Source organism: Quercus lobata, chromosome 10, assembly GCF_001633185.2.
Source record: "Quercus lobata isolate SW786 chromosome 10, ValleyOak3.0 Primary Assembly, whole genome shotgun sequence".
NCBI classification, from domain to species: Eukaryota; Viridiplantae; Streptophyta; class Magnoliopsida; order Fagales; family Fagaceae; genus Quercus; species Quercus lobata.
Genome location: NC_044913.1, coordinates 5,402,520 through 5,418,316, shown reverse-complemented (window position 1 = coordinate 5,418,316; position 15,797 = coordinate 5,402,520). Strand labels below are relative to the sequence as shown.

Sequence of the window (15,797 nt, the reverse complement as noted above, 5' to 3'; positions counted from 1 at the left end):
AAATTTCAGAGAGGGCCGCTGTCCTTTGGTCAGTTATGGGACGTTTATGGAGTAGGAAGGTGTAAGCAAGGCGGTGAATGTTGGTGTTATGGTGACTATAGACTAAGAAAGGTTGTGAGTGAGCTCTAGAGAGCTTGGGGAAGCTTAATAGGGGTTGAATTTCTGCAGAATATAGTCAATGACAGAAATCTTTAGAGAGGCCTCCTCCCCCCTCCACATGGGCTGAGGTGTGCATGTTTTTATAATAGAACTTTAGAGAAGTATTGATTGACAAGAATCCAAAAATGCATGACTCATCAAGGGTGACGAAATCAAGGTTTAAATTTCCTGAGATTTTGATCAGAAGTAGGAAAGTCCACTTTGAGGGGTTGTCTTGCTTCTTTGGGTAATGATGAGATTTTAGAGTTTTTTGCATTAAGTGCCAAGATTTTCGGGGCTGAACTTAATTATTGTGTATCAAGAATGAATCCTAATGCTGCAAACTGAGATTTGGTCCCCCAAGAAGTAAGATTTCAACACCCTAAGCCAGGTGTCAAGTTCTAGTCTACTTCAGGGGTTTCCACTGAAGATCCCTTTATGCCCTCCAAACCACATGTTCCCAAATTTTCCCCTTTAGGATTCATGGGCTTGGTACATGAATCATGTCTTGATCGTTTTTAACATTTATAGCATCAATTTATTGAAATTTGGATAATTTGGTTTCAGCTCCCCTTCCGCTGGAGGTACAGTCTTGAGGAAGATCATGGAGCATCTTCATCCTTTTGACTTCAGCTGATATGACAGCCCTTGGGCACTGTTCACGTCAGGCAGAGGGTGGCAAAAAATTGATGAGACAACCCTTAGTCCATTCTCAAAGGCTTGGTTCCCTTGTATGAGTCTCTAATTGCCTTTTGGTTAGTTGCTTGTGTTTTTTGCTTGGGCTTGCTCACATGGGTTGGATTGTGTGCACATGTTGCCATGGGCTTTCATTCCTCATGGATTTTATTAGTAAATATTTTTGGGTTTTTTCATAAATACTTGCAATGGGCGTTTGAGCAATTAGTTGTAATGTTTGAAACAATAGGACAAGTTTCAAAATACTTTTGTAAGTACTATTTACTTTGATGAATTCCATGTTGCAATAATGTTCATGGTTTCTAATAATCGCCTCATAACTTAAATGATGAGCTTGTGGGTTTGAATGTTTACCATGAGTATTGAAGGCGTATATTATGGGTGTCGCGATGCAAATGATGTCCATGTATTTCATGAGTTTATAACAATAAATATATGTCATGGGTCTAACAATCATAACTTTCCATGGGCTTTTATAAGATGATTGCCATGGGTTTTGAGAATAGATAATTCATAAATTCCATGAGCTTGTAATATCGTAATAATATGTTTAAGAATTTCTAAGTGTTATTTATTATCGGACTTTTAAGTGAAATAATTATGATATATTATTTTGCCAAGTATTTAATAACCTTCAGCTTTTGATAGAATAGTGCCAAGTAGTTAGCTTGAGTTTTTAATAGTGCCAACGCAAGTTGGGCTTTTGATATTCCCAATGAGAATTGGGCTTTGATGTTGCCAATGAGAATTGGATTTTGATGTTGCCAATGAAAATTGAGCTTTGGATAAATAAATTGCCATGTGTTTAAATCATGGGCTTTGATCATGGATTTGAATTCCATTGATAAAATTGTTTTGCCATGAACTTGAATTATGGGCTTCTTAAATATTGCCAAGCATAAGTATTCTTGGACTTTAAATAGAATATGATAATAAAATTGGATAAAATATGAGCTTTGGGGCTTTTTGTGATAATTTATATCATAACCCAATTTAGATAATGAGATATGAAATATTTGTGATTAATGTAATAATAGAGCAAAAAATATTTGGAAAAACCCCAATAACTTATTACTGGTGTTTGAAAATAAATAGGTGGTACCCAAATAAAATTAGGTGTAAAAAAAAAAGTACCCTAACAGACATATTATGTGTTAGAGTAACGGCTGAAGGAGAGGTAAGTTACGGATTAGTAACGGAGGGAATCACAGGTGGGTAAAGTGTCAAAATTGAAACCACGAGTAGGCAAGTCTAATTAGAGGCAAACCACATGTGGGTAAAGTGTAATTATCCCTATTTATAATAACTAGAATACAAGATAATTTTCAAGTATAGAGCAATAGAACCTAATATATAAAAAGTACTATTGTAACTTCACCAAACAATAATAAGTATGTAACAATCTCAACCAGTATAAATAAAGACATATTTATTATATTATTAAATGAATTAACACTTATAAAAATTATATATGTTTATTCTAAGTTATAACTTACAAGTTTTGTTTTTTGAATTGAAAAATTTATAGTATAGTACTACTATTCTACTAATACACAGAAAAAGATAAACAGATCCAATAACAAAACATATGATATAAAAAAGCTAAAAACGCAAGATTAAAAAAATAATATATAAAAAACAAAACTTCACAAGCCCATAAGTGAAGTAAGCCCACAGCACAGCCACAGCCCACAAAAGTCGACCACGATGGAAACAAAAACAAAAAGCATCCATGAAAATTCACAGTGCATTGAGGAAAACTGAAAAATCAGATTTTAAAGAGGGAAAGAGTGAAACAAACCATATCTTAGGTCGGGTCCTCGATGAGATCGAAAGAGAAGTAGAGCTGAGATAGAGAGAGGCAGAGAGCAAGAGTGAGATAGAGAGAGCATAGTGGCTAAATTTTAAGGATTTGAGATTTTTGATTGTTTTAATTTGTGTGCAATATTTTTAGACTATTTTATCTGGTTGAATTTTGGATTGTCTAGAAGTTAATGATGTTATTTTGGGACAATTGATTTTGTTTAGAATTCTTTGTTCTTTGGTTAAAAGGATGTAGCAATTTTTTGGAGTTTCATTTGGAAACCAATTTTTTTTTTCCTACTACCCCTTCTTTTCCCTTTTTTTTCCTGCTATCTCCTTATTTTTTGAAATTTTAGGTCCTCCCTCCCTACTTGGGGGTCTTAGGCAATAGCCTAATTGGCCTAGTGGAAGAGCCAACCCTATATATATGTGTAGTATTGTAACTATGCGGTATAATATTAACAATACATAATAATTTAGTAATTCTTTCAAAAAAGAAAAAGAAAAAATGTGCTATTATTTATTATTTAATTTATATGAATTATTATTGTACATTTATAACATTTATTATATATTACTATTATTTATTTACATGATCAGTATGACAGAGTAACATGTTTCATAACTATTTTCCTTTATATCAAAGTTCATGAAATACTTAGTATTCCAAAAAAAAAAAAAAAAAATCATGAAATACAAATATAAACCCAGAGGTTCCAAAAGCCTAAAAGCAAAAAACACATCCCAAAAGAATGACTTGGAAAATTGCGTTTTGAGTTTAAAATGAAGTTTGTATAAAAGTTATAATAAATTGTGATTGCAAAACAAAATTTTTAAATTTTAAAAACACTATTTTTAGGGTTCGTTTGTTACCATTATTTAAACAACTGTTTTCAATATTTAAATAACATTACATATATTTTTACACATTTTTTCATTCACATATATGTTAAAAAAATATAAATAACATTACTAGAATAAGGCCATGAATCTTCCAAAACGCCTAACCAGACATAAGCCTGTGCTCCAACAAAACGGCGCGTTTAATGGGGCCATGTGCGTCTCTTAATTTGGGTGGGAAAGATCGAAGAAAAAGGTTTGTCTCAGAAGTCAGAGAAAGTCACACAACACGGTACCGTTTTAAGCAGCTGCAATTAGAGTTTGAAGTTTGAAGTGAAAAGAAAAACACAAACAAGTTTGAGTTTCTCAGAGAAAAAACCCTCGGAGGAATTCAAAGTACTAGGTAAGTGTCTTAAAACCTATTCACACACAATTTTTTTTTTTTTTTTTTTTTAATTCTTTTCATTTTTCTGAGAAATTCAAATGTTTGATCTATTTGGTAGCTGAGCAAATTTCACTTTAATTCTTGTATAAGTTTGAGATTATATGTATTGTACGGAGTTTGAATGATGTAATAATTAAAAAAAAAAACGCTAAATGGGTTGATCTATGGCATATCAGTTGTTTACTTGAGTTCCTTGTTGTTTTCGGATTCTATAAGGTTGTGGAAAACCTCCTAGAATTGGTGTTTGAAAACGGTGGAGGATTTTGTATGTTGTGTTAGCATGTGTGATGATCTTAGCTTTGATTTTTAATCGGCATTCAAGCTCTTTTGTGCTGATTTTTATTCTTTGTTTGTACATATATCTTAGAATTCTTGTTAAATTTTGGGTTAATTTGTGGTTTCTCCAATTAGCTATAGTTATAGTGCAGCTGCAATGTTTCCCTAAATTTCAAAATCGAGCAATGTCCGCCCTTAACTATCGGTACTAAGTATTTTACCCCCCCCGCCTTGAGAATTTCTGTCAAATTTAATGGGACGGAATGCGTGTATTAGAAATTTGAATTTTTGGTTAAATTTGATGGAAATCCTAACATTAGTGGACAAAGTGCTTATTTGTTTAGTTTTGTAGTTTAGGGGAACATGGTTGTGGATGAAAATTCTACTATTATGCGTACCATTGATATTCTTGTTTATTCTCATTCTTCTTCTTTATCTGTTGCATGAGTCTATCATATGTATTCGCATAAGAGTATAATCTTCGTGGGGCCAAGTGTGTGTAGCTTGTGAAGGTGTATATTTTATTGATTTAATTTCAATTAGCTTGCTTTTAGATTTAAAATCTTAAGATAGCTTTGCATGGACGGTTGCTTCTAGAGCAGTTTTTATTATTTTTGTGTATTCTGCTTAAGAGCTGCTTTCAGCAAAACCATTGAGTTGAAAACCTTCAATTTTCTTCTACAGTCTCACCATTTGTTTTGTTGTAATGAATATTTATACTCCATAGAGCTGTGAAATGGGAGATCACTTGTTGCTTTCTTTCACCATTTATTCACTTTTTATGCAAATACATATTGGTGCACACACACACGCACATTTTGTTGCTCTTTATGTGCAATTGATCTGTTTATGTTTGGTACAAAATTTTAGTGACTTGAATTTGACTTCTAGCTGTAATTGTAATGAAGTTTTTTGGAATGTATTTCTTGATAATTACTTTTGCAAATTATTGCGGTACTTTAAATTATTACCAATTTAAATTGAATGTTTGATACAAGTCAATTTGCTGTGGGCATATATGTTGAGATACCATATGAATATTGGATAAGAATGTTGTTGGAATTCCCTGTGTAGGTTATGGAATATTCAGAATCTGCAAGTGCAGAAAGGGAGCAAACACAAGTCAATGCTGCTTCCAGGAAGCCACGGATTCTACTTGCTGCTAGTGGAAGTGTAGCTGCCATAAAGTTCGGGAATCTTTGCCATTGTTTCTCAGAATGGGCAGAAGTAAGAGCAGTCGCCACAAGGGCATCTTTACATTTCATAGATAGGGCGGCACTTCCTAAGGGTGTAGTTCTTTATACTGACGAGGATGAATGGTCTAGTTGGAACAAAATTGGTGACAGTGTGCTTCATATTGAGCTGCGCCGATGGGCTGATATCATGGTTATTGCTCCATTATCAGCCAACACACTTGGCAAGGTAATATATTTGAGAAATTTCAGAAAAAAATTTCCATCTTACTTTGAAATTTTACTGAGTGGCAACAGGATGATAGAGGTGAGTTCATGTTACTGGAAACGGCAAACATTACTCAAAAAAAGAAAAAAGAAAAAAGAAAAACTCTTGATTACCACAAAACCTCTTGATTACCACAAAACTTGGAAATTAGTGCCATACTCCTCAATTTGGTTCTTGAAAACAGTGCATTAAAGGAAAAGAGAAAGTGGTTCCTTTTCTTACTAATATATTATATGAAGGAACCAAATGGAATAGCAATCTCTGGTTCATCAGTGCAACTAGGCCAAGTCATTCATTTTGGGCCATACAGACCACTCATTTGAAAATTAGTTATTTCATTGATTTTCTGATTGAGTTGATACCTAAATGCATTTTTTGAATTGGTGGCATTAAACAAACTAGAATGCCTTCTATTGCTTCACAAAAGAAGTTATAGAAATTGATGTATTAGCATTTCTTGAGAGTCTGAAATTTATATTAAATAAGCACATTAAAATTATTTTTTGCTATGGGATACAAAAAAGTACTGTTTCATTATGCTTGCTTCAGTTTTCTTTGGGAGTAATTCTGTTTGTCAGGTTATATTGTGTGTGCACTGAATTGAAAACCTTTTGTGTGTACAGAATCCCTTTTTAGCGCTGTGAACTAACAGGTTACTTTAACTATGTTGTAGGCCTTTTTTCTGCAGTCATGCAAAGGTACTAGAGTGCGATAAATAATGTTTGCTGATTCTTGGTAGTCTAGGAATGCAGTGACTATTGACCAAGACTTATGAATGTGGGACTCAATTACTTTCCACGTTGTCTTTTTCATTTTGGTGAAGTAATAGAGATATCTATTAAAGAAAGAAGATACTCGATACATATACGGTGTATACAAGATTCTTCTAAATAATTTAAATCTAAGTCTAAAAGATCTCAATGCAAAGTTTTGTGTTACTATTCATCTGGTGAGTGTCTATCCTGTGACTTTAACAAAGCAACCTATTGAAATGGGACATGGCATTCAGCTCATGTGCGTATAAAGTGAGAATGGCAAGTATAAGTTCTCTCTTTTCTTTTAATTGTCAAGTTACATATACACCCAGTAGGTTTTGAACCCATGATCCCTGACCTTTTTTTGTTTTTGTTTTTGTAAGTTGCACATGTATCTAGTAAATCTTGAACCCATATGACCTCACCCTCCATTCCATTATTAAAGGAAGAGAAAGTGACACTTGAGCTTGACCTGAGCTAGAGTTTAATGATTCACCCTCCACCCACTCTCATGTGAGGAGGAAGTGTCATTGAGCCCAATTCATAGAAAAGTTCTCAATTCTTTCCCAAGCAATGAATAATGTTGGGAATTTGTGTAGGCCCCTGTTTCCAAGAAAAAATAAAGGGAAGGAGCATATTTATGGTTGATTGTGGTATAATATTAATTTTACTGACACACAATCACACAAATGTGGATGTGCGGATGTATGTTGAAGTAGTAGAGGGTGTGACTGTAAGAGACATTCCCCATTTTCTGTGGCTGCTATTGGCTTTTCTCAACTTCCTTTTTAGCTATGTATTTTGTTTGTCATATGATTTGAAATAATCAAGAGTATAATCTTACTCAATTTCTGAATATGTTTTAATGCATGTACTATGCTCTTATTGTAGATTGCTGGGGGATTGTGTGACAATTTACTGACTTGCATTGTGCGAGCATGGGATTACAACAAGCCACTCTTTGTTGCACCTGCCATGAACACATTCATGTGGAACAATCCTTTCACGGAACGACATCTCATGTCAATTGACGAGCTTGGAATTTCTCTCATCCCACCCGTCACAAAGAGGCTGGCATGTGGGGATTATGGCAATGGTGCAATGGCTGAACCTTCTCTAATCTACTCAACAGTTAGGCTTTTCGTGGAGTCAAAGATTCAACAAGGTGGCAGCAGTAATGTTCATTAACAAGTGTTGTAAAGCTGGATTTTTTAGGGACAAGGGAAGGGTTGGTTGACTTGGTATGATTAACGTGCTGATTTGTTGTGGTCCTATGTTGTATCAGGTGCATTGTTGTTTTTTTCTTGCATTTGGTCTCTTTATGTGGGCATATTGTATGTACTATGTACATTTTGAATATGCTAATTATTCTTAACACCATGATTAATGTTTGCATTTCAATTCTTTCTGCCTCACTAGTATACGAACTTTCTTAAGATGATTGGTGTTTTCCTCAGAAAGTTATATGGGTTTAAGAAATTGAATCCTTTATTTTTGAAGGAGTTGTATTCATTGTGTTATAGTGGCCGGTGAATATTTGTCATTTTCAATTCCTCCCAAACCAAACTTGTAAACATGTACGGTGTTGCTGTGTCCTAATAAATGCTTACCTAGGGTGTGAGCTACAGTGTTGTTTTTACGTGTGGAAAGAGGAAAGAAACGACGAAAAGGCAAATTTTGTTTTTGGGCAGTACAAAAGGCAAAATTTTAAAAACAAACAAAAAGGAACGACCTATTTTTCTCAGGCAACAACTAATGAGTCCAAAAAAAAAAAAATGGTGTATCAAGAGGAGTTTTTTTTTTTTTTTTAGAGTTCCAACTTATAGCGTCTTTTTTTTATAATAATTTATATATAGTATAATTTATTTCATCATTTTTTAAGAATTATTATAATTTTTTAATAGAATTTATTGTGTGCCTTCGTATTAAAATATTATTTTCTCAGTTTTGCACAAATACTTGTATGTTTGTTCCTAAAAAAAAAAAAAAAAAATTCATAATTTCTCAAACTTAAAAAACTATTATCGACAAATGTCTTAAGACATATTTAATGTTGACAAGTATGAGTACCAATCTTGTCAAGTGGATAATTTGACAAGTATGCTACATTTAATGTTGTAGACTAACTTCCACTAAAATAAGAACAATGTTTCTTTTGTAAAACAATGCAAAATGGTCAAATAGATATTACTTACAAAAATTTTTAATTAACTATTTTATGTTAAATATTTCTCAACATTACACGTGGCGGCTTGTAAGACAAATGGGGTGCATGTAAGACACCCTAATTTTTATAGGTAAGACAAGAGCTAATATTTAGGAGTAGAAATTTACTCCTTCAATTAAAGCTTTGTCTATACCTTTTTCTTTTATAATATATAATAGATACTGCAGTAGGGAAAATTTATTAGGTGTTATAAATACAAAAAAAATAATGTTTTTTCTTTTCGTATTTATGTGGTGGGTTTTATCATAAATTTTATGGATGAACTTCATCATGAATGTAAGAGAATAAAACATTATTCTCACGTTCTAAAAGTATTTAAAAATTACCAGTGCAAGACGCATTGTAATGATGTGATATAAATAGTAAAATTCTGAGAGACAAATAACAAAGAAAGATATATATGTATCTAATGTTAGAAATAATACAGTGTGTTGGATGACCACTAGATAAGAAACTACTCAGATATAGGATCCGTATGAGATCCGTTTATTTTGTTGAAACTTAAAACTTTTTGCTAAAAGTATTGTAAATAAAGGTAAAAATTAGCTGAAACAGTACAGTGAGACTTATGAATAGTATCAAAAAGTGCAGTGTGACTCATGAATAGTAGCAAAAATAAGCTGAATAGTAAAATAAGTTAGAAAAATAATTTTTGCCAAACAAACACATAATCTTACTCTCATATTTTTTATTCTTGTCTTTATATTTCCTTTATTTTACAATATTTTAAAGTAACGTTACAGATTTACATATAAAAGAGAAAAAATTGAATAGTAAACTTAGATCTAGTCCGTTGTCTGTGGGTTACGATTGAGTGTGAGTGTGTGTTTGGATTAAGATTAAAAATTAAAATTATTTCATTATTCAACTTATTTTTGCTATTATTCATGGCCCCACTAGACTTTTTGGTTTTATTTATAAGTCTCACTGTACTATTTTAACTAACTTTTACCTTTATCTACAGTACTTTCTGATAATGTCACAAAAAACATCAACTCTTGAATTCGTCCATATGGCTCGTCCAACGAAAGACAAGCTAGGGCAAACCAGACAGGTGAAGTGATCGTCCCAAGCATCCTGGCTATCCTCGCCCATCTTTGGACGGACGAGATCCCATGGGAATCTTATCCATCCTTCATCATTTGGACAAGGACAAGCCGTCCTAGATAGTCTCGTCCGTCTTTAATGAAAGATGGACGAGTTCACTAGATTGAACTACTAAGTGCCAAATTCTACATTAACTACTAAGGAACGAGCCGTCCAACTAAGGTAACTTCCATAGTGGTTATGGAAGTTACCCCTAATTTTCCAGACTCCTCGACATTAGGAGCGGTTATTAAACAGATAACCGTTCCACACATACTATATAAGGATTCTTCGATGAAGGGTAAGGCATTCAGACATTTTTATTTAAAAAAATACTCCTTCCTTACAGAGAATTTCAAGTTCACTAATTTCACCATTGGAGGACTTTTGGCCGGTCCCCATCGGTCTCCTCTGATTCACTGTTCTTGTTTTACAGGATATAGCCTAAAGATCATCATCGTTCGAGACTTATCAACCTACTAATATCCAAGGAACTATCAGTTGGCGCCGTCTGTGGGAAGAGATTGTTTTACAGTTTACTTCTCCGTGACAAAAGGTTGATGGTTCGGACTAGATCGAGGGCTACTAGCCCAGGCTATCAGGGAAGCAGCAACCCTCATCGCGATCGCCAATCTGCACCGGTCATGCAGACATCATCTGTCCAACATGCGCAATCTATTGTGGCCGCTATGGCGGAGTTGACTCACCAAAACCAAGAGTTAAGAATGAAGATTAATATGAGGAGGTAGACACGTGAAGAAGGAGGACAAACATAGAGTCATGGTGATAGAGAGAATACTGAAATTGGAAGTCAGTTCAGAGGCACCACTTCACGAACGGTACCACACTTGAAAGAAGAAATGAACCAAATGAAGAAAGTCATGGAGGAAATGAAAGAGAATATGAGAAGGGCGAATCCAATAGAAGATTTGGTTCATAGAACTGATTCCCCCTTCACGCCTTCCATCAACGGCCACCCTCTACCATCAAAGTTCAAGTTGCCTTCTTTGGATTCGTATGATGGAACACGCGACCCGTTTGATCACATAGCCACCTTTAAGACCACCATACATCTTCAAGGGGTGCCTAACAAAATAATGTGTAGAGCCTTCCTTACCACCCTTAAGGGTCCATCACGAGTTTGGTTCAGCAAAATACCCCCGAATTCGGTAAGTTCTTTTGAAGAGTTGAGCAAGTTGTTCGTTAACAATTTCATTGGGGGACAAAGGCACAAGCATTCCTCGTCCAGCTTGTTGACCATAGAGCAGGGAGAGAACGAGAGCCTTCGGTCATTCATCACCCGTTTCAACAGAGAAGCCCTAAGTGTGGACGAAGCAGATGATAAGCTCCTATTGGCGGCCTTCCATAATGGGGTGAATTCGGATTTGTTTATACATAAATTTTATGAAAAAGAACCCTAGTCCATGGCTGAACTTGTCCATTCGACTCAATATTTTATGAATGCAGAAGACGCGATCATTGCTAAGAAGAGGAAGAGGTTTAAAAGAGTAGACGCAAATCCCAGTCGCCATCTCGAGCAAGGCCCTCGTCCAAAGAAGGGACGGACAGAAGAAAGGAAAGACCGAGATAGTAAGAAGCCAGGCTCTTCAGCACGGAACCAGCAATATACCCCTTTGAACATCCCACTTGAGCAGGTCCTTATGCAGATCAAGGATGATCATTCCTTGAAATGGTCGGAGAAAATGAAGGGAGATCCCAATAAGCGCAATAGGAACAAGTATTATCGCTTCCATAGGGATCATGGTCATGATACAAACGAGTATTTCGATTTAAAGCAGCACATTGAAAATCTTATAAGGTAAGGGAAGTTGAGGAGTTTCCTTGGACGAGACCACAGGGACGAGAAACAGAAAGGGAAGATGGAAGAATCATCACGACCACCGCTCGGAGAAATAAGAGTCATTATAAGGGGAAGTTCAACAGGCCAGTCGTCAAAGTCCAAGAAAGCATACTTGAAGGTAGTACAGAGCGTCCAACTTTCTGGACGGTCACCGAGAGCAAGGTCCACAGACGAGCAAGCAATCACCTTCACGGACGAAGACGCTGAGAGAATTCATCACCCCCATGATGATGCTCTCGTCATCTCCTTATTAATTGCTGACTACACAACTAGAAGAGTGCTTGTGGACAACGGAAGCTCGGCAGACATTTTATATTATCCAGCTTTTCAGCAGATGAGGTTAGGACGAGACCAGCTCCGTCCAGTAAACTCCCCCCTAGTAGGTTTTGGTGGAATGAAGGTGCAACCCGTGGGTACTATTTCCTTATCCGTGGTAGTGGGGGCATACCCACGACAAATCACCAAGGATGTGAACTTCCTTGTGGTAGATTGTCCATCCTCCTACAACGCCATAATTGGAAGATCAACTTTGAATAGTTGGAAGACTGTTACTTCTACTTACCACCTATCAGTCAAGTTTCCAACAGAACACGGAGTAGGGCAAGTACAAGGGGACCAACTAGCAGCAAGAGAATGTTACTTGGCCATGTTAGCCATGGATGAACAAGTTCAAGTCATGAATATTGAAGAAAAGAGAGTTGTAGCAGAGCCTATCGAAACATTGGAAGATATTTCCTTGGATGAAGATAACCCTGAGAGGTGTACCAGGGTCGGAGCAGATCTAGAAGAGAAGATTAAGAAGGACCTCGCCCAATTTTTGAAAAAAAATATTGATGTGTTTGCGTGGAGTCATGAGGATATGCCGGGTATAGACTCTAGCGTCATTACCCACCGTTTGAATGTATGTCCTACTCCAAGCTTGTGCGGCAAAAGAAGAGGGTGTTTGCCCCTGAGAGAGATGGTGCTATCAAAGACGAGGTTCAAAAGTTGATGTTGGCGAAGTTTATTCGGGAAGTGTACTACCCGGATTGGTTGGCCAATGTATTAATGATCAAAAAGGCAAACGGCAAGTGGAGAATGTGCTTAAATTTCACTGACTTGAATAAGGCTTGCCCCAAGGATAGTTATCCGCTGCCATGCATTGACCAGTTGGTAGACTCAACTATGGGCCACAAGTTGCTTAGTTTCATGGATGCTTTTTCTGGATACAATCAGATAAGGATGGACGAGGCGAACCAAGAGAAGACATCCTTTGTCACCAGTGAAGGCTTATTCTGTTATAAGGTGATGCCATTTGGCTTAAAGAATGCAGGGGCGACATATCAGAGATTGGTCAACCACATGTTTCGTCCGCAGATTGGGCGGAATGTGGAAGTCTATGTAGATGACATGCTGGTGAAAAATCAGGATGAGGAAAGGCATCTAGACAACCTGCAGGAGACATTTGACACACTGAGACAGTATCACATGAAGCTGAATCCTAGCAAATATGCTTTTGGAGTATCATCAGGGAAATTCCTTGGCTTTATGGTCTCCCACAGGGGAATTGAAGCGAATCCTGATAAAATTCAAGCAATATTGGATATGAAGCCTCTGCAAAATACCAAAGAAATCTAATCCCTTACTGGACGAGTTGCTACACTCAACATGTTTGTCTCTAAAGCCACTGACAAATGTTTGCCATTTTTTAAGGTTCTTAAAAAAGCATTCGAATGGATTGATGAGTGTCAGAGAGCTTTCGAAGATTTGAAGGCATACCTTACCATGGCTTCGCTGCTGAGTCCGTCAGTGGTGGGAGAGGAGTTATATTTATACCTAGCGGTAACCCCGCATGCCGTGAGCTCAGCATTGATAAGAGAAGAAGATAAAGTGCAAAGACCTGTATACTATACGAGCAAGGCTTTGAGGGGAGCGGAATGACGGTATCCACAAATGAAGAAATTAGCCTTCGCATTGATCACCGCTTCTAGGAAGTTGAGGAATTATTTCCAAGCACATGTTATTAATGTCATGACAGATCATCTGCTCAAGAAGGCAATGAATAGATTGGAAGCTGCAGGACAATTAATCCAGTGGGCTGTAGAGCTCAGTGAGTTTGACATTAGATATCAACCAAGGCATGCCATAAAAGCTCAAGCACTAGCAGATTTCATTGCGAAGTTTACCCTAAGTCATGATGAGACAGAAGACAATAAGAGATGGGTCATCCATGTGGATGGTTCGTCTACACGACATGCAGGTGGAATTGGTGTGGTCCTACAATCCCCAGAAGGAGACAAACTGAAACATAAGGTTCGTCTACAGTACCAAGCAACTAACAATGAAGTCGAGTATGAAGCCCTTCTTAAAGGGCTAGAATTGGCTAAGTCTGTGGAAGCCAAGTCTATACTTGTCTTGGGGGATTCTCAGTTGATCATGGGGCAAGTAAATGGGATGTATGAAGCGAAGGAAGAACGGATGAGAAAATACCTTAGTAGGGTGATGCGCCTTATGAAAAGATTTGAAAAAGTTGACTTCGTTCAAATCCCAAGGGAGGTGAACGTGGAAGCTGATACCATAGCAAAAGAAGCCTTAGCGAATGAATCTATGGACGAATCTGATGAAGTTCAGTATATGCCAAGTATAGATATCCCGGAAGTCCAACAGGTGGATAGTAGAGGAAATTGGATAACCCCGATTATATCATACTTAAAAGACGGACGACTACCAGAAGAGAAGGACGAAGCTAGGAAGTTGAGGGTGAGATCGGCTAGGTACGTACTTATGAACGAAGTGCTATACAAGAGAGGCTTTTCTCAACCTTATCTTAGGTGCTTAGCTCCGGACAAAACAAACTATGTACTGAGAGAAGTTCATGAAGGAGCATGTGGCAATCACTCAGGAGCCAGGTCATTTGTCCACAAGGTCGTCCGTGCAGGGTATTACTGGCCAAACATGCAAGCTGATGCTAAAGCATACGTTAAGGTCTGCGACCAGTGCCAACGGTTTAGTAACGTCCCCAGACAACCATTAGAATACCTCACCCCGATGGTGGCACCGTGGCCCTTTGCACAATGGGGACTAGACATTTTGGGTCCCTTCCCTCTGGGCACAAGGCAGATGAAGTTTCTAGTGGTGGGCATCGATTATTTCACCAAATTGGTGGAAGCTGAACCGTTAGCAAATATCACACAACAAAATGTAAAAAATTTCGTGTGGAAGAACATTGTGTGCATATTTGGAGTGCCGAAGGTATTGGTTTCTGATAACGGACGACAATTTGACAATGCACTCTTCAGGGACTTTTGTTTACACTTTGGAATTCAAAACCATTATTCCTCGCCTGCACACCCCAAAGCCAATGGCCAAGCTGAAGTTGCAAACCGATCCTTGTTGAAAATCATCAAGACTCGGCTTGAAGGGGCAAAGGGAGTATGGCCAGATGAGTTACCAGGAGTTTTATGGGCGTACAGGACCACAGTGAGAACCCCTATGGGGGAGACTCCTTTCAAGTTAGCCTATGGAAGCGAAGCAGTCATACCTGCAGAAGTACATATGGCCAATCACAGGGTGATGATGTATCAAGACAAGGATAATGAGGAGCAACTCCGTTTAAACCTCGATCTAATAGACGAGGTAAGGGCAGACGCAGAACACAGGGCAGCAAAGTACAAGAACCTCATGGCTAGGCAGTATGATGCGATGGTGAAGCCAAGGCATTTCAACATAGGAGATCTCGTCCTGAGAAAGGTCTCTTTGTCAACCAAAAACCCAGCATATGGGAAGTTGGGCCCAAATTAGGAAGGACCCTATAAAGTTATCAATTGTAAAAGGTAAGGATCCTACTACTTGGAAGCCCTGGACGGGAGAAAATTGGAACATCCTTGGAATGTGGAGCACCTGAGGAGGTACTATCAGTAAAAGTGAACCTATGGACGAGCTTGGACCTTGTCCGTCTACTTACATTCTACTTATGTTTGATGTTGTTTGTGTTTGATACTACTTATGTTTGATGCTGTTTGTGTTTGAAACTACTACCTTATTATTTATTATGGTTGTGTCATGATTATGGACGAAGTTATGAAGTTTGTTCTTATTAAATAAAAAGGCATTTGTATGCATGTGCCTTATCTATAAACAAAATTTATGTTATGTACAAAATGTTGTGTGAATTTTACATCTCCATGATATTTTCGTCCAAGCCAATCCACAAGGTGATTGAAAGATTCA

The 15,797-nt window shown here is 37.1% G+C and overlaps 2 protein-coding genes across 2 annotated transcripts; both read left to right on the top strand.

Moving 5' to 3' along the window:
• The first annotated feature begins 3,669 nt into the window (after positions 1-3,669).
• Positions 3,670-7,850, top strand: LOC115966039 (phosphopantothenoylcysteine decarboxylase-like). Its single transcript, XM_031085378.1, has 3 exons — positions 3,670-3,880; positions 5,273-5,620; positions 7,306-7,850. Exons 2-3 carry the CDS (start codon positions 5,276-5,278, stop codon positions 7,600-7,602), a joined length of 642 nt encoding a protein of 213 aa, XP_030941238.1. The 5' UTR covers positions 3,670-3,880; positions 5,273-5,275; the 3' UTR covers positions 7,603-7,850.
• Positions 7,851-13,520: 5,670 nt separating this feature from the next.
• LOC115964254 lies at positions 13,521-15,368 on the top strand. The gene is made up of 2 exons (XM_031083607.1): positions 13,521-14,959; positions 15,041-15,368. The coding sequence occupies exons 1-2, from the start codon at positions 13,521-13,523 to the stop codon at positions 15,366-15,368; spliced, it is 1,767 nt and encodes a 588-aa protein (XP_030939467.1).
• Positions 15,369-15,797: the final 429 nt, after the last annotated feature.